The following is an 18,808-nucleotide window of genomic DNA, read 5'->3' as shown; positions in this document are numbered from 1 at the left end:
CTTTTCTGTTAGGTAATGATTTAGCTGGGGGTAGGGTGGTTCCTGACCCAATCATTTGTGTAAAGCCAAGTCTTAGAGGAGAGGTAGAGGAGGAGAATAAAGAGTTATTTCCTTCATGTGCTATTACAAGGGCTATGGCTAAGAAATTAGGACATGCTGAACAGACGGTCAGTCAGAAGTTAAATACAGGGAAAGACTTGTCTATAGATCTTGATGAGACATTTGTCAACTATGCTAGATTCAGAGAGTCATATTTCCTCAGAGGATCAGCAGTCTAAAGGTGATGTATTTGGTTTACAGGAAATGTAAGACAACACACCACTTACTAGAGATAAGTTGATGTCTGAACAAGAGTCAGATGTTGAATTACAAGGCTTTGTCTCAAGAAGGTCTCTGTTTGTTATTATAAGAATCCGGGTGTATTCATGATAAAATGGCGTCCCTCTGATGCTTCAGTAGAGGATGAGTTGCAAATCCAAAATCAAATTGTAGTACTTAGGACATATCGGAGAACAGTAATAGGGCTTGCGCATGACACACCAATGTCGGATCATTTGGGGGTCACAAAGGCCTACCATAAGGCATTGACTCACTTCTTCTAGACTAAGATGAGAAGGGATAAAGTCGACTATTGCAGATTTTGTCATATCTGCCAAGAAGTGGGCAAACCTAATACGAAGATCCCGCCTGCTGCTTTGAAGCCTATTCCTGCTTTTGATGAACCATTTACCAAGGTCATTATAGACTGTGTGGGTCCCTTACCTAGAACCAAAGCTGGTATTCAGTATTTGTTGACAATAATGTATGCGTCGACACGCTTCCCTGAAGCAATTCCCCTGCCAAACATATAGTCTAGAACCATTGTCAATGCTTTGACCAAGTTTTTCACCAATTTTGGTTTGCCCCAGCCAGTACAGTCTGATCAAGGTTCCAATTTCACATCTTTAAACAGATAATGCAGGAGTTAAGGGTTAAGCATCATACATCCAGTGCATACCATCCAGAGTCCCAGGGGGCTCTTGAGAGGTTTCATCAAACCTTGAAAATATGATTCGAACCTATTGTTTATCTAATAAGGAGTGGTTTCTACCAATATAAGGTGATGCCTTTTGGATTAAAAAATGCCCCTGCACCCTTTCAAAGTATGATCAATCATCTACTTAGTGATGTAGATGCAAGTGAGGCATACATTGATGATGTGATTGTGTATAGTAACACTTTTCAAGAGCATTTGTCATATATTAGGGCATTATTTGTGAAACTTTCAGAGGCAAATTTGACTGTAAGCCTTACAAAAACAGAATTTTGCCATGCTGTTGCTAAATATTTAGGCCATATTGTCGGTAACAGCCATGTTAGACCAGTGTTTGTGAAGATTGAGGCAATTGTTAATTTCCCTGCACCTCTATGTAAGAAAGAACTGATGAGATTCTTAGGAATGGCGGGGTACTATCGGAAATTTTACCCAAACTTTTCGACCATTGCTAACCCACTGACCTGTCTCTTGAAAAAAAATAGCAAATTTATTTGGGATGAATCATGCCAACAGGCTTTCCAGCAAATTAAAACACTTCTCATGGTCTCTCCAGATCTTTTAACACCAGATTTTGATAAAGAATTTTTGTTGCAAATTGATGCTAGTGGTGTGGGTTTTGGGGCAGTTTTGTTACAAGAAGATGAAAATTATGTTTGTCATCCTGTTGCTTATTTTTCCAAAAAAGTTTTCGAAATGTCAAAAAAAAATGATAAAAGAAGCATTATACATTTATAAAACTTGTGTGAAAGTAGGAAATTTGTACACGATTAGGCTGGTACTTAAAATATTGAAAATGTACATAAAGTACAGTGTTTTTACTATAGCAAGTGAAGTTTATTTACCTGTATGACCCATGTTGAACCCACGTGAAATAAATTAATTATAATACTTATAAAATACAAATTCCTCAATGGTGCTTACCGTAAAACATCGGCAGGTTTCGTATCATTTAGTCAAAGTCGTGCCGCTTAGAAATATTCATATGAACACAGGAGGGTTTATTGTTATTCATAAAAGTGTCAGACATATTTAACATTCGTGCAAGACAATGAAACAGTTATTGAAAGCCACCTAAGCACTCCTTTTAATTTCAAATTCAATGAAACCATTATTGTATTTTTTAATGCAACAGTACCAATTTCTTTGTTTGATCATTATGGCAACAGGATCACACAACTTCATTCAATTTGTAATACACAGATTTCGCATAATCGGGCGGATTTGCGGAATGTTACGTTTTGGGCATTCAAAATATTTTATTGTTTCAAACCCATGCTGATTTTAGGTGATGCTTAACGTGCTTTTCAATTAAAAATATCCACTGGTATTTCACTATTACCAAAAAGAGAACAATTTGATTATATATTCTAAAGTAGAATGACAAATAAAAAGGGTCCATGAAGCATTGCTTAAGTGCACTTGTCCTTTTGGTTAAGCAATGTATTTCAATATCACTACAAGAGTAGGCGAAAGTGACTACATGTATCAAATGCGCTATGGCTATTGAAGGATCTTGCGAAAAGAGGCGTGATCAAGAAGTAACTACCCAAAACAGACTTGATAAGTAGTATGCTGACAATTTTCTCATCGTCAATCACACCTTCCAGAACATAGAAATAAAGAAAGATAACTCTGAATGATTTCTTACAACTTTACGTAGATACGTTTAACTTGTAGGATATGTAATTATATTTTATTTTGAGACTGAATACAGTTCGTTATCTCAATAACCTTCTATGATATAAACAACATCACATCACTGTTGTGATCTCGTCCCTATTATCAGCGCTAGAATGGTCTATACCAATGATACAGTGTACCAGGACCAATATTGAAACAGCAGTGTGATATTCTATCTATTAGTCTTACTATATAAATACATGTACACTGTAGTTTAAGTTGTTATTGCGCACTGTAGCCCGATGGACAATTGATTTCACCATGCGATTTTTTTTTAAAACCAGCGCTAGCACTAAAACATCTTAAGTTTACACGTGTGAAAATCGGATCCGGTTTCAAATTTAATTCAACAATAAAAAAGTCTGACTGTGACTAAGTCTTGTCCTTTGAAATAAAATCTTTTTGAATTGAAATAATTAAGACACAGACATACAATTCTTAATTGCTTTTTCGGACCTAAAGCTCTTTTATTTTTAGAACAAACTAACCTGGGATTATTTTTTTTAATTTTAGGCCTATATAATCTTTTTAAAATTTACTCTTTTTAAATTCGCAAAGAATGAATAAAAACATGACATTCCAGAAAAATGGAAATATGATAAAATACTGGTAAATTATTAATAATGAAGTTTGTGTTTTTATTAACTTTGGATATAATTCTTAATATATCTAAAGACAGAATGGCATGTACACTGTGAACATTATGATTTTGAGAATTATTTGTAATAAAGATAATTTCCCTCTGAAAGACGTGGACAGACTCAACATCATTTTGCTATTGTTTTTCTATAAATATTTTACATATTTTTCTTGGCAAACTTTTCATTTTTATTTTCACTAGTATGACATAAACTTGATGTATAAAGGTGCAGAGATTAGAGAAATATATAATAACAGACTTCGTTCGATTGTGGCTGTTGAATTTTTAGAAGTGTGTAATGAGACATGTTTGAAAAATAACCTACAAAGGTATGTCTTACATTGATGTTTTTATAGCTTTTGGCTTATTCAAGGTATTCAAATTAAAAAAAAAGAAATTTTACTATACACAGTTTAATATATTGAAAAAGAAAAACGAAAATACAATGTATGTATCGAAGGATAAATAAAATTTCTCTTTATTTTGAATATGTTTATTACGCATGAAAACTTGTAATGCATACATGTACATGTACATGTAGCTTACTATGCATTTCAACCCATCCGCTTATCAAGCAATTGGTCAGTTCGTTTAATAGATGACACCTCTTTGCATTTAGATTAAAGATCATGTCAAATAATCTAATGTTTAAAGTTATGCATTTGAAAGTTTCTTTGATTGTTTAAAGCCAAGACATAAACTATAGCGTCAAGCATACAGGATTTGTAAATTTCAAGTAAAGTAATTCATAAGACTTCTACAATTCAAATAGAATGTCGACTTCGCGGGAAGGAAACTCATAAATCTTCCTGGGTTTATAAGTTCTTCCAAAAGATTTAAAGTAAAATTATCTGCAGCAATGATCAGGTATGAGAGGTTCATAGGCCGAATAAAGGACGTTAAAACCTCTAACACACATTCATATACGAACACAGAAGAATACCAATGGAAACATAAATCATGCTAATACAAATATATTTCTAAGTAAATCAAAAAGTATGTTACATTTAAGTATACTATAAAATGTTCATTTCCAATAAGCAAGGAGAAAATCGGGATTAATGGTGTGGAAACCTTCTACTTGATGTTGCGGGCATCTTATCTGATTTCCCCTATCCAGAGTTCCCTCTTGAATAAAATTATTAGTGACTTCTTCGCCAAGAATTTGATTTTTGTCTTCATCACACATAAATCCAACTTCGTATGCAAGGCTTTTATGAAAGGATTTTGTGACATTCCCCAGTATTTCTTCAACTGTTTTACGAATAGAAAATGTTACTTTGGAACACATTGTCATTTGAGAGATAGACTGAAATATTTGCAGTTGAATTGTGGATGGAGTTACTGCTAAGGCAATATCATGATCACTGTGAGTGAACATCGCAGCGTTCTTGTACAAGCAACTGATGTTATAACTTCTCAGAACTTTCCAATCTTCAATTTGCATCAATGCCACGACCAAACGATAAAAGAAGAAATACGGCAAGAAATCAAACAAAAATACTAGAACTGACGTCTTTGTACTCGACCTTTTTATTATCTCTTTCTGTGTTTCTCCGAAGTCCTTCTTATTCATGGAAGGCACATAGTGCGTCTCGCCTTCACTAGAAATCAAACCCAATCTCTGCATGTACAACAATAATTCTTCTTTGTGATACATTATAAAAGAAGGGTCATCACCAAATTTGATTTCTTCTGATGAACTTTTGGTTTTCGTTTTCAAAAGTCTTTCATCTTTTATTCTCCATATGTCATTGAGAAGGGAATCTTTTAAATTTCCTGTTTTGTAGAATTCTTCCCAATCTTGTCTTCTGGCATCGATTCCCTTTACATGATGCATATCCGTCATAATAGATTTAAATGTATTAACAAACCATTGAACATCAATTATAACTGAATAAGTAAGATTTTTTTCATCAAAATGCAGAACTTTTCCAGCATCGTGGTAATATCTTAACATATCATTTGCCAGATCAAGCACTTGCCTTTCATCTCCATAATGCTTGAACAGATTTTTTATGTCGTTAATATTCATCACCCGCCTATGCCTTTCTTTCTGAAATGTGTCAGTTAATATCCATTCTGAAGGAATTTTTTCGCTCCACTTTCTCAATTTTACAACTTGTACGATAACTTCTTCAATTACATCGATCTGGTCTTTTAATAAATTTGTGCAGAAGCACATGTCCTCTCTGATGTACTGGGCGAGGTAAGAATTAACTGGCAATACCATCTGAAGGCTGTTCATAAAATCGACTTTATCCTGTAATAATCAATTTCAGAAAGATATACATCTACTTTATTCAAGTACAAATGTATGCTGAGGTAAATGTTAAAGCTTAGTTTGCATGAAATGACAAAATTCTTACCATATATCAATGTACAGAAGTAAAATTTTATTTCAATAATATATAATATGCATACGTTAAAATCTATGTATAAGCTGCATTACCTTGTAAACACACTTGTCCCAATGCGTTGCTATTATTATAATAATAACTTTACTGTCTTTATCGTTATGCGATTGCCCATGGCAATACGTGTGGATAGATTTCATCCAAAATAGAAAGTAATCTGTGAGGAAAAGAAAATATTTCTTAATATTTAGGCACGCCAGCAGATCAGTCGGGTACATTTTACAGATTTTTATCTTTCATTAAAGCCCCCATTTTTCTTCGTTGGCATGAATCAACACTATCTGAATATGATTGCATATTATTATGCATTTTATGACTTCTATGACTTCTTATGTGTTCTTTGAAATATAAATCCTTATTTCTTTTGCAACAAAACTTTGATCCTCAAATACAGATGTAACTGCAAGTAAAATTTTATACATAACCTTACCTTAAAGCGCCCAAGGTTGCAGTTGAAGGGGGGGGGGTATAGATTTTATTAAAACTAAAATTTTTCCTTAAATTATGTAAGATAGCTTAAATATTATTTTCATCATATTTTGCTAAGTTATTTATGATATTTCTTTTTCATCGACTCTTTTGAGACCAAGGCTGAAAGAGCTAATGCCATGGCATTCTGTGGTGTGCGTCAACTTTGTATAATTTAGGCCATATACATGTATTTTGTCTAATTTCGTTCATGTATATTGGGTTATCAAATTAAGTCAATTGAAAATAAATCACCCTGACCTACACTTTGAGTTATGATTTATATCTTTCAAAAAGTTGACGGTCATGTTAGATGTCAGAGAAAGGTATCAATAATCACCATGTTCTATTTTCGCAGTACAGTTAAGGTGCGCAACGGAAATATCGGCTAAATTTTGTATTTAAAAATGTATTCGTAATCGTGATGGCGATTATCTTAAGTAAATTATTTATATCGGATAATTGTAATTATGATTAATAACTACATATTGAAGACGATTATATTTTATATTTAGACTAGTCACACGATGCGGCAGTCACGCGATTTTAGCACATTGACGAAGTATTGAAGTTACATATAAATATCACTAGTGCAAGGGCATAACCAAGTTATATTTCAAAGTTTACTATATGAATATTTTTAAAAAGCATTGTAGTTTCTATAAAGTGCTGTGATCCTATCTACATTCTGTAATTTCATTGTTAGAATTATACTTGTATGACCGAATGCTATATTTTTTGCTGGTCAGCGGCATGGAATATTGATATAATTCAATTGTTTTTAAGATCTCATCAGGATCGCAGCACTTTTCAAATACCTTATAAGTTCTATAGTTGAAATGTAAAAGCTTTCTTTGATCCATAGAGCGTATGCCCTTGCACTAGATCGATTTATTAAGACCCCCACATTACCCTCCGATGTACTTGCATACAAATATACGGCAGTGTCAATTAGATACGTAATGTACAGAAAATATCTTAATAAAATAGCGAAGAAGACATTGCATTCAAGTTATTGTCTCATAGAATGTCTGTAAATAATATTTTTTTAAATTAGAGAATACATATTTTGTTGAGAAAATATTAATTGATCTGTCTCTCACTGCATATACAAACTACGTCACGTTGTAAGAAATGACTTCATATTGACAAGTGAATTGCGATCAGTGACTTGTTTATAACTTGTTCTGTGGGATTTATCTAACAACAAAACAACACGCTGTAGTAAGTTTTTATATAGTTTGATGATTTCGTACTGATTAAATTGGCAGATAAACTCATTTTGTGATATTTTAAAGAAATGTTGTATGACGTATATTGTGTATGATGTCATAGTAAAGTTTTCCCGTACAAATTAGGCTCCGCCTACTTTTTGTAACCTTAACTGTGCTGCGTTGTAAGAAATTAAGTCACAGTGGCATTATTGTATTAAATTCTTATTAAAATGCTTTAGAGGTAAATGTTGGACTCCCAGATATTAAAAAATAAAATTTTGTCAGTTGATGCATCTTGGAGAATGTCAACCAAATAGTAGGTTACCATGAGCTACTTTCACACATTTAATGACAATATTTGAATATATTTTAGCTACATGTGTATTAGTAGTAATTTCGCAGCACTGTTAAGGCTAGAAAAAGGGGGCGGGGCCTAATTTATACGGGAAAAGTTTACTGTGACGTCACACAAAAATATGAATTTTATGCATTCATCATATTACCCGAAAATGAAATAATTTGCAACTTTTAACTGTATTAGCATAATAAACAACAATTAGACTTACCAATGCATTAACAAAAGTCGCTAGTTAAATCCTATACAGCTGGTTTTAAACAAATCACTGATCTCGATGAGCTTGTCAATCATGACGTCATTTTGGTGAAAATGACGTATTTCATATACTGTGAGAGGCAGATTAGGGAATTTTTTAACAATGAAAAATGCGTTATATTATAAAACAGAATATTATTTACAGACTTTTAATAGGCTAATGATACCAATGAATATCCTTTGTTTAGTGCGATTATTCATCAACTATCGAGAGAATGTAATCAAATAATTCTGTCGTGTTTTAATGTTCAGGTTAGGTATATTTTACATCGAGGTGCCTCATAAAATCGCTTTTTCGCAAGGGCATACACTAAATAAATCTGGACAATTTTTAAAATATAAATAAAGGATATGTTCCTTAACTTGAAAAGTGTTGCTGCTTTCTTTAAATCGAGAGGATGACTTCATAAGTACACAAAATATTAAGTAAAAGTCAAACATATTTCGACATTAGCCTATTTACTTGAAATTATAACTATTAAAACGAGAATTCTATTCAAAGCAGCAGCACTTTCCAGAAAAAAAACAAAGTATGCAGAAACAATTACTAGTTTGAATTTTTAATTTCAACTAGGGTATGCCCTTGCGATATTAAAATTTGTTATTGACCTACATTCCGTGTACCTACTATGCATTCATCACGTGACTGTCCATCGATGGGACCAAACTCCATACAGTACAGAGTAGGTTATACTATGCTATTTCCAAGTTTTTAAGTTCTGTTATAATAGAACAGCTGAATAAAAATCAATTCATTTTAAAAACAATTCCCGTTTTGGCACTTCTATTTTCCGTTGATTTTTCATAGTAAGCCTGTCGATGCATCTTGTACTAACAATATATACTATGTTTTACTTTAGTTAAAATCAGTTTACTATAGTAAAATATAGTGATTACTTTTGCACTACAGTGATAGCTATAGCTATCAAAACTTTAATTACCAAATATTTATTAACCTCAACACTATGAAAAGTTTGATTTTATTATAGCGATTTGATTACTATTGTGAGAACTTTGACACTAGGAGAACTTAAACTAAATTGAAAATTTTGATTTACAATAAAGATGACTTTGACACTATGATTTCTTTGATTCATTATAGTGATCACTATAAAACCTTTAATTAACTATTGTAATTATAAATTTATCGCTATGAAAACTTTGACTCACTATAATGATTACCATGAACAATTGATTTATTACACTTTTCAAACATATATACATTAAATATATATTAAGGATGTCTTGTTTACATACCGGTATCTAAAAAAATTAAATAGGTCATTTACACTTATTTTATATAAAAGATGCCTTTCAATCTATGTTTTCCTAACAGCACAAATAAAAAAATTAACTGAATGCAAAAATTGTGTTGCAATAGAAGACTTTAATGGATATATGCTTCATTCTTACATTGGGGTAATCTGCAATGCTGAATTTTAAAAACTTTGAGAAATTGGATAATGACTCTTGATATCACAGAAAAATTATTAACAAGGGAACAAAAATTTCACATGCCTTTTCGTTTAGTGTCCTTGACTACAGAAGATTTTTAAATTTGTGTGATATTTTCACGCATGGCAGATTTTTTTTAGTCTTCGGGCTGGACTTTTGACACAGTTTACACGAGTATACACCAGCATAGTTACACAAGAGAGTAAGGTAAATTCAAAGGTGAAGATGTTTTCTGCAGCTTTGAACTAATCGTATTCAGTCTTACTCTGTCTTGGTCTTCAAAAAGTGGGGAAGAGAAATGTGCAAAAACAATGGTTTGGAATTTTTCAGAGGAAATTATATTATATAATTATAAGAATATTTAACGATGATTTTTTTAGATCAAAAGAAAAAAAAATGAAAAGTTAAAGAAAATAAAAATAATGATATCAATTACAATAAGACGTCGTAGCGTAACTGATAAGGTCACGGAGTTTCACGCTGGAGACCAGAGTTCGAGTCTGGCTGTGGGCAAGATTTTTTTTATTCTTGCATTAATAATTTTTTTTTTCATTTTTCATTCGCAAAAATGTAGACTAAATGCTATTAAATCAAGAAAAGGTGAAATAAAATTTTTAAGTTAAAGAGAAAGTCGATTATTTAATATTAAATGTAACAACCAAATATTTTTAAAGTGATATCAATACGTACTTGTGTGATGAATGAATGACTTTACCCGCACTTTCTAAAGAAAGTTCGGGTATATTGTTGTTACCTATGTCCGTCCGTCCGTCCGTCCGTCTAGCACACTTTTCTTCCCTGAACTCCTCCTACATTTTACACAGTAGCTTAATCATCTTCTAGGAGATGATTGGTTATGTATTGTAGATGTGCTGAAAGGTTTCGGAATCGCAGCACAGTTAAGCTTACAAATGGAATTATCAGCAATTTTTTAAGAAAAAAAATACATACTATATTAGGATGGGCAAATCTTTTTTTATGAATTCACTGATATCAAAAAAATGTAATGTGGTTTAAATCTACATGTTGGGGACTTTTAGATTTTTTATTTAGACTTGTCATGTAATGTCGACGTCACATGACTTTGGCAATTATAATTTCAGTTTAGAGGTCATCTATAAATTTCAATATTGCAAGGGCATAACCAAGCTAAAAATCTTAGTATATTTTTTAATCCTTTTCAACACTTTATGTAGTTTGTGAAAAGTGTTGCGAACCTATATAGATTCCCTTTTTTAATTGGTAAAATTTAATTTGCTGGACGGCAGGTTGAATATCTTGCTGGTCAACTACATTAAATATAGCTATTATTAGTTTATTTGCAAGATTTCAAGAGCTCCGCAGCACTTTTCAAATATCTTAATGCTTCTCGAGTTTATGTGTACAATTTTGACAAGATACATTGAGGGTATGCCCTTGCAATAAATCGATTCATTAGGGCCCTTCCATTACTTTTTCAATGAATCTGCATACAAACACACGACAGTATCGTTTGTCTGATAAATGCACGTACAGTTTATGAATAAAATACAAAAATAAACATCGCATCCAAGTGAATGACTTTTTAATTTTACCTCAAATAATATTTATCTGAGAACAAAAGACATTTTTCCATTGTACAAAATGTGACTTGATCAGCCTCTGACTGTGTAAAAACTGCGTCATTTTTGCGAGATGACGTCACATTGACAAGTGCATTGCGATCGATGCATCGTTTGTATACTTTTGTGTGGGATTTAACAAACGACAAAACTGCATGTAATAGTAAGTTTGTATGAAGTATACAGCTATCCAGCTGTTTGAAATGGCAAATAATTTCATTTTGTGGTATTTTGAAAACCTTATATTATGCGTGACGTCATAGTAAACATTTCCCGTACAAATTAAGCCCCGCCTCCTTACTGTAGCCTTTACTGTGCTGCGATTTTGATTTTGCCATGTGGGGTCAAATGGAAGTCGAAAAATGTCGTTTTATGCAAAAGCCCGGTCTTCCCTGAACTCCTCTTACACTTTACTCATCAGCCTAATCATCTTTTGGGAGATGGTTGGTGGGGTCATGTAGATGTGCAGTAAGGTTTTTGAATGTTTATTTTGCCCCATGGGGTAAAATGGAGTTCGAAAAATGACGTTTTTTATGCAAAAAGCCCAATCTTCCCTAAACTCCTCATACATTTGACTCATTAGCCTAATCATATTTTAAGAGATGGTTGGTGGTGTCATGTAGATGTGCATTAAGTTTTTGGAATGTTGATTTTTCCCTGGGGATGAAATGGGGGTTTGAAAATGATGTTTTTATGCTAAATGCCCCATCTTCCCTGAACTCCTCCTTCATTTGACTCAGTAGCCTAATAATCTTTTAAGAGATGGTTGGTGGTGTCATGCATATGTGCAGCAAGGTTTTGGAATTTTCAGTTTGCCCGGGGGGGGGGAGTCAAATGGGGATAGAATTTTTTTGTTTTTGTATATATTTGGTATGTTTAATCAACCTGCTTTAACGATTAAATTTGAATTTTTATGTGGATGGCAAAACCTGGTACATGATTTGTACAAATTTAAATGTACACCTCTTGAGAAAGTTTCCATATTAATCATGCTCTTGTTGTTCTTAAAAAGAAGAATTTTAAAGATGTGTTTCCTTATTCCTAAGCAAGATTTTTATCCCTAATTGTGGCCTGACCCCATGGCCACATGGATGTCCCACCAGATGTATATTACTAATGCTACATGAAAATTTGTATTAGCTAGCATAAAGTTTGATGAAAATATCTTGAACAGTTTCTTTAAAATTGAAACTAAAATCTAAATAAATTGAATATAGATAATAAATTTTCACCAAATTATGTATAAGTGCATGCTTAACATGAAAAATGTCTTAAATTATTTCTTTAAAACTTAGCAAAATACAAAGTAAAGAGAGGGAGGTCAAGGTCACAGGAATGTGCAAGGTGAAGTTTTTATGCAGTTGAATAGCTCTTACTAATACATATCAGCATATTATGTTTGATAAAAATGCCCTTGCTGTTATTGATAGGAAGATTTACTATGGAAAATATCCCCTGCATATTTCGTAACTCAAATCAATATTGTGTTTTTATGTCATCTGTTTGTTTGTTGTTAAACATCTCTCTCAGGAATTTTTCACTTAAATGAAGACACCACCACTTGAAAAATAATGAGGACAAGTCAGATTTCATGTCAACATTCATTTGAGGAGTTTTCAACCATTAAGACGTAAAGAGATATTAACTCGATCCTTCCCTTCACCCCTTCCCAGACCCCTGTTTATTCATGCATGCAAACTACTACTTGTTTTTACATTTAAAAAAAATGTTGTTTTTTTTCTTTTATTGATAACAAACAATGTTATAAATAACACACACAGATAAACTACATTACACATTGACATTTGAGGCTTCTTTTCACATAGAATAAGGAAAAAAAGAAAAGCTATAGATAACACAGATAAATTACATTACACATTGACATTTGATGATTCTTTGAGAATCATTTGAGAAAAAAGGAAAGCTATAATCAATTTGATACAATAATAACGTGCCTGGAGGGAGACGCTTTATACGCTTTTTACGCTTTTTATACGTTTTATACGCTTTTATACGCTTTTTATACGCTTTTTACGCTTTATAAACCGCGAAGCGGTTTATAAAAAAGCGTAAACTGCCCCAAGTTTTGTTATATCGGATAACATAAGTTGAAATAAGCTTCATACCTTATAATTTAATTTCAGTGTAGACAATGAGACAATATTTCCTCCGGAAAAAGGCTTCAATTTGAGCATTATTTTAAAAATAACGTCAAGCGCAGTAATACGTTTTTGACGTAACTCATTGTGACGTAGGCAAGTTATGTTATACAAAATATTATATGTTCCTCAGAACGATTCATAATAGGAAATTAAATTATTCGTAATCAGTAATCATAATCAGCTGTAATCGATTACAGTTTGCCAAGTAATAATGAGTAATCAGTAATCACCCATTTTTCTGATTACAAGTAATCGTAATTTAATGGATTACTCTGAAAAATGTCCCGTAATCATGATTACTTTATGATTACAATTATAAAAACAAAGGTCATGAAATTATGATTTTTGATGATATTCAGTGAGCAAAAGTTATTATAAAATTATAAGCTATTTTTAGTTAAGTATCTTCTTCAAATGCTTCCAGAAATGCTTATAATCAGGTCCATTATCCAGACAATGAGTAAATCCTATCAGTTCCTAGTAGTAATTTCAAAATTCTTTAGCAGCCATCTTGACTTGATATATATAATTAAACTAAAAGAAAATTACTAAAGGATCATTTTGATTTTTTTTCTCAATCAATTAACATGTGCAAAAAGCAAAATTTTATTTATTAAAATTATAAAAATATTTTTGAATAAACATGTTTTTTAAAATATCAAATATTCCTTTATTGAGATGTGTTTTCTATAAATCACTTCGTTTTTTTTTCCGTACACATAAAAAAGATATGTGAACTAATTAGTAATAAAGCACTGGTATACTAAAGTTTGGTTGGGTTATAACAATTAATGAACTATCCATGGTTGCCCAGTAAATGTGTTAATTCTTGTAAAAACATCTACTAATCGGCATCTTCATTGCAAAAGCAACAAGAAGGCTAATTACTTGTGCAACAGTTCTCTATCAAATCCCTATATGCATAACTATAATTATGTCCAGTTTGATAAATTCTTTTTACATGTACTTCTATCTCAACAACAACACAGATATTTACATCTATTTGTATTAAAGACAGAAAACATGAACTTGATAATTCTTATGCATCTATATTAAAAAATGTACCACCAAACTTTTCCGGGTTGTACCTTATATATATACTTAAAATATAGTGATACTTAAAAAGAGAAGACTGAATATATAACATTCTGTTGTTCATGAACATTAAACAAAAAAAACTAAATGTAATCTAAAGTAATCACAAGTAATCATTATTACATGAAGGAAAAGTAATCAGATGTAATTGATTACTTCAAAAAATGTCTGTAATCAATTTGTAATCGATTACTTTTAAAATCCAAAGTACATGTAATTGTGATTTAATCGACTACTTTTGATTGACATACCTGTCACTTTTTACCCAATAATACAAAAGAGTTCCAACAAGGGGAGATAACAATTTAACTCCAGCAAATTGGTTACAAGAGGTTAAAATAACCAAAAGAAAGTTATATGAAGTTTCCAAATCAGTTATTACCAAAAATATGGTAAAAGACTGTTATTTAAAATATGTGAAATTGTAGCAAAATATGGTATTTCAAAGTTAATTTACAGCATGTAGATATTATTTCCAAGCTCAAAATTTTAAAACAGAGAAGACCTTAGTATATTCTTAAAGAAACAGTTAAATTAATTCAATTCCAACCTTGGTCTTGAGAGAATCGAGCGTCTAAAAATGGCTAAAAAATCATACTCATTTACTTAGGATCTAGAAATAGATGTGTAAAAAATAAAATATTCATTTGATTTAAGTTTTTCCTCATTAATTGTGTTAATTGGACAATGACTTTGACTGAAAATCAAAATCTGAAAATAAGCTGATGAAAAAAGGTAACTTTTTGACTTGATCAATTTGTATACATTTTCCATTAAATTTTGTGTGATTTTCGAAAAATATGCAGATGAGCTGTTACTAAAAATAGATGAAGGGTTCGACATTTTTTGTGGATATTTTGACTTCTACCTTTATGTAGAACATTTTAAGCCATTAAAAATTCCCAAGTTGCAACCTTCCATTTGGACGATTTTTTGAATTTGCATGGTTTTCTCACGGACTTGCTCTTAAGAGCCATTCTCTGTAATCATTTGAGATTTTATATAAAAGCTGTCGCACGCATAGTCTCAGAATTTCTCCAAACTCTCTATGATAAAATTCATTGATACCCTAAACTGAAATCAGACAAAAATTGATTGCTATGCTTTATAGTTACCATGGCAACATGTTTTAAAGTTCGAAAAATGGCATTTTTTAACATGTTTAGAGCCCCATAGTTAACTTTTGTGGCAAAGCAAACAATTGGCAATGATTGTTTCAAAACGTTGAAGGTCATATTTCTGAAATGCATGATAAACATCTTTGGTAAATCATCTATCACATATGTTACCATGGTTACAAAGTATTCAAAAGTAAAAAAAAATAAAATTCATTGAATTTTATAAAGTCATACACGTAAAAAAAGCAATTATAGGATGAGATGTGACCAAATAATAGAAAAAAAGAGCCTTGAAACATATATCAAGAACAAAATATGATATTTCATTTTGGTTGGCAATGGTTGTCAAGGTTTTATACCACAAAGAGCCTTCAAAGTAACACTCTGTACGTTTAAATTTGATGCTATCTTTTGAAAAAGCACATTTCGTCATAACTGATGATACATTTTTAACGATGTTAGTGTGCTCTTAGTTATCCCATTTGAAAAAATTCAGATAAGATTCTTTAGATAGAGCGTTGCAATGGAAATAAGCAGAAAATATATGCTTAAAAACCAGAAAAATATTTTCTTTCCTTGGAAACGTACCCTTAAGGTCAGACGCAACGTAGTTTTTACCATTTATTTTTCTATCTCCTAAAAATAGAGTTCCGATATTGATTCCGTTACTTTTTCCTTATCGGGCTCGATTTTTACTTTCGATTACGCCCCTTGAGAGCTTTTTCGTACGTAGATATAATTTTAGAATATCTTTGTTTGGAATTGAGAAAATTCGCGATAAAGGAGGGCGATTTATCTCCAAAGGAAAACAAAATAAAATAACATCGATTGAAAGTTATAGACAGAAAAATGTGACAGTTGAGGTACCTTCAATAAATTCCAAATCTAGTCCTGACGATCCGCCGCCTGATCAAAGTAAGTTATCTTGATTCGTTTATATACATGTAAGCAAATATCGTAAAATAAACGTGTGTGTGTCAACAAAAAAGAAGGGCTAAAAAATTCGATGAATTTAGTTTCAGTAAACAGTCAAGCATCTAGATGCGTTTGTATTGCTTATTCTTTTATATATTTTACCGTCAACTAGCCGTCAACTAACCGTTAACTAGGCGTCAACTGATAATGCGAAAACAGTTGACCACTCGGAGTTGAATGCTTTTCACAAAAGCGATCAACTGATTTGCATAAAACGGCCAGTTGACCATTAGTTGAATGCTAATACTTTGAAATTTCATGTAGAACCAGAGTTGACCACTAGTTGAACACTCCGACTTGTTAGAAAATTTCTCCCACGCTACATTTATGTTGGGTTCAATATTACATTATCATAGATCGGGTTTGTTATACCATAATTACTACAACCAAGATTTGAATCAGTACATGTGTGTTTTCTGTAGAAGATGAGAATTTTGATTTGAAACATTATTGTCTTTGTAATGATTCCGCGTGTGAAATACCTCATGTAATATTGTAAATATATAAAATCTTAAGATTTGTTTTACTAAGCTTGTTATTTTTTAACAGATAATAGGAATACAAAAAACTCTAGCCAGTATAGGTCCCTAAACTCCCTATTATTGTGTACTTTTTTAAGAATTGAAAAAATTCTGAAAACTTGTCATGCATCAAGCGTTTTGTTGTGTTTCTTGTTGAGTTGGAAAAAAATAAACCGTTGCTTTCACTAATTATATATATACATGTAACCTTTTCTGCCTAGAAAATGAAGAAGGCATGTAACAACTTATGAGAGTGTGCCAGCTCAATTCATTTATAATGCATTTAGATTTACAAGTACATTTATGTCAAATAGAAACTCTATTGGTTTGACTTTCCATATTTTCAAGAACACTGATTGTCTTAGATTTCAAATCTCCCTCAATTTTTTTTCAAATATTTAATGAAAGCAACCTACTTGCACTGACTAATGGAGTATTCAACTAGCGGTCAACTGCAAAGAAAATAGAGGAGTAATCAACTAGCGGTCAACTGTAAAGGAAATAGTGGAGTATTCAACTAGCGGTCAACTGCAATGGAAATAGAGGAGTATTCAACTAGCGGTCAACTGTAAAGGAAATAGTGAAGTATTCAACTAACGGTCAACTACAAAGAATATATAGGAGCAGTGGTCCTCTCTATGCAAATGAGTTGACTGCTCCCTCATTTGCATTCAAAAATTCAACTAATGGTCAATTGACGGTCAGTTGACAGTCAACTAGTAGTCAACTGAATACTCCGATTTAATTCTAATAGTATTCAGTTGATATAGGTTATCCTTGGTAATTCAAGGTAAATTTATGACAGATGATGATTTACAAGATCCAATCTACATTTTGGAGCACAGCTATGCTTACGATCTATCAATAAACGGACAATGTGATGAGGAAGTAGTCCCAGATGAAAACGAAGACACGTCACATCTCATATAAAATGGGATACAGGAAGAAGAATCAGTGAACTAGGATTTGTTTTGAATAAACTTATAGAGGGTTGTTATAAATGTAAATATTCTTAGAATTTGAGAGACATTTATGGCGAAAAGAGATATGGACTTGGTTCCTTACTACATATCAAGTGTACTTTATGTAGCACAGTAAACTATGTTCCCACAGGAAAACGCCATTCTCGGTCGGACAGTAATGGGATACGAGCATTTGACGTAAACACAAAAGTTGCACTGGGTTTTTAATTATTGAATATTGATTTTATATATTTTATCTTCATTTGATCAATGAAGCATCTCAGCATACAGTTATATTTATCATATTATACATATACTTGTAATTATTATTACATTGCAGGAATGCTCCATGCAGGCATTGGTGAGAAAAAATTACCTATGCTCCTAAGTGTATTGAACATCCCACCACTGTCAAAGACATCTTTGAAAATATCTGAGAGAGAAGTTGGTAGAGCAGTTGAAGATGTTGCCAAAAATAGTTGTAAAGAATTTGCTACTGCAGAGGTGGAATCATTTGGGTAATACTAATAATATTTGTAAAGGCATTTGTATTTGTTATTGCGCACACATTACAAAAGAAAATGATGGATATAATTTTATCAATAAACTTTTACTAGGCAGATCATAAAATATTCTTGGGTTTTGGTTTATAAATATGGTATGAGAACTATACTTTTCAGAAATGCATGCAACTGATATATATTCATTATAATGTGTAATAAGTATATACTTGGTAAATTTACATGCAAAAATTGTTGTGCATTTATTTTTTTCATTTTTTCAATTTATAATTTGAAATATTTTTCTCATTTCAGTAATGATGACCTTTCAGTGTCTTTTGACGCAGGATG

At 31.9% G+C, this 18,808-nt stretch overlaps 1 protein-coding gene across 1 annotated transcript in view; it reads right to left on the bottom strand.

Moving 5' to 3' along the window:
- Nucleotides 1-4,383: 4,383 nt before the first annotated feature.
- Nucleotides 4,384-18,808, bottom strand: part of LOC134264868 (uncharacterized) — a 53,055-nt gene continuing 38,630 nt past the window's right edge. Inside the window, exons 10-11 of the mRNA XM_062747129.1 lie at nucleotides 5,809-5,930; nucleotides 4,384-5,619 (exon numbers count right to left, since the gene is read on the bottom strand). Coding sequence (XP_062603113.1) covers nucleotides 4,384-5,619; nucleotides 5,809-5,930 — 1,358 coding nt within the window. The remainder of the gene's footprint in view (nucleotides 5,620-5,808; nucleotides 5,931-18,808) is intronic.

Source organism: Saccostrea cucullata, unplaced genomic scaffold, assembly GCF_032062105.1.
Source record: "Saccostrea cucullata isolate Sc308-1 unplaced genomic scaffold, CSIRO_AGI_Scuc_v1 ctg351, whole genome shotgun sequence".
In the NCBI taxonomy this organism is placed as follows: domain Eukaryota; kingdom Metazoa; phylum Mollusca; class Bivalvia; order Ostreida; family Ostreidae; genus Saccostrea; species Saccostrea cuccullata.
Note: the sequence above shows the minus strand (reverse complement) of the source record. Positions and strands in the feature narration are given on the sequence as shown.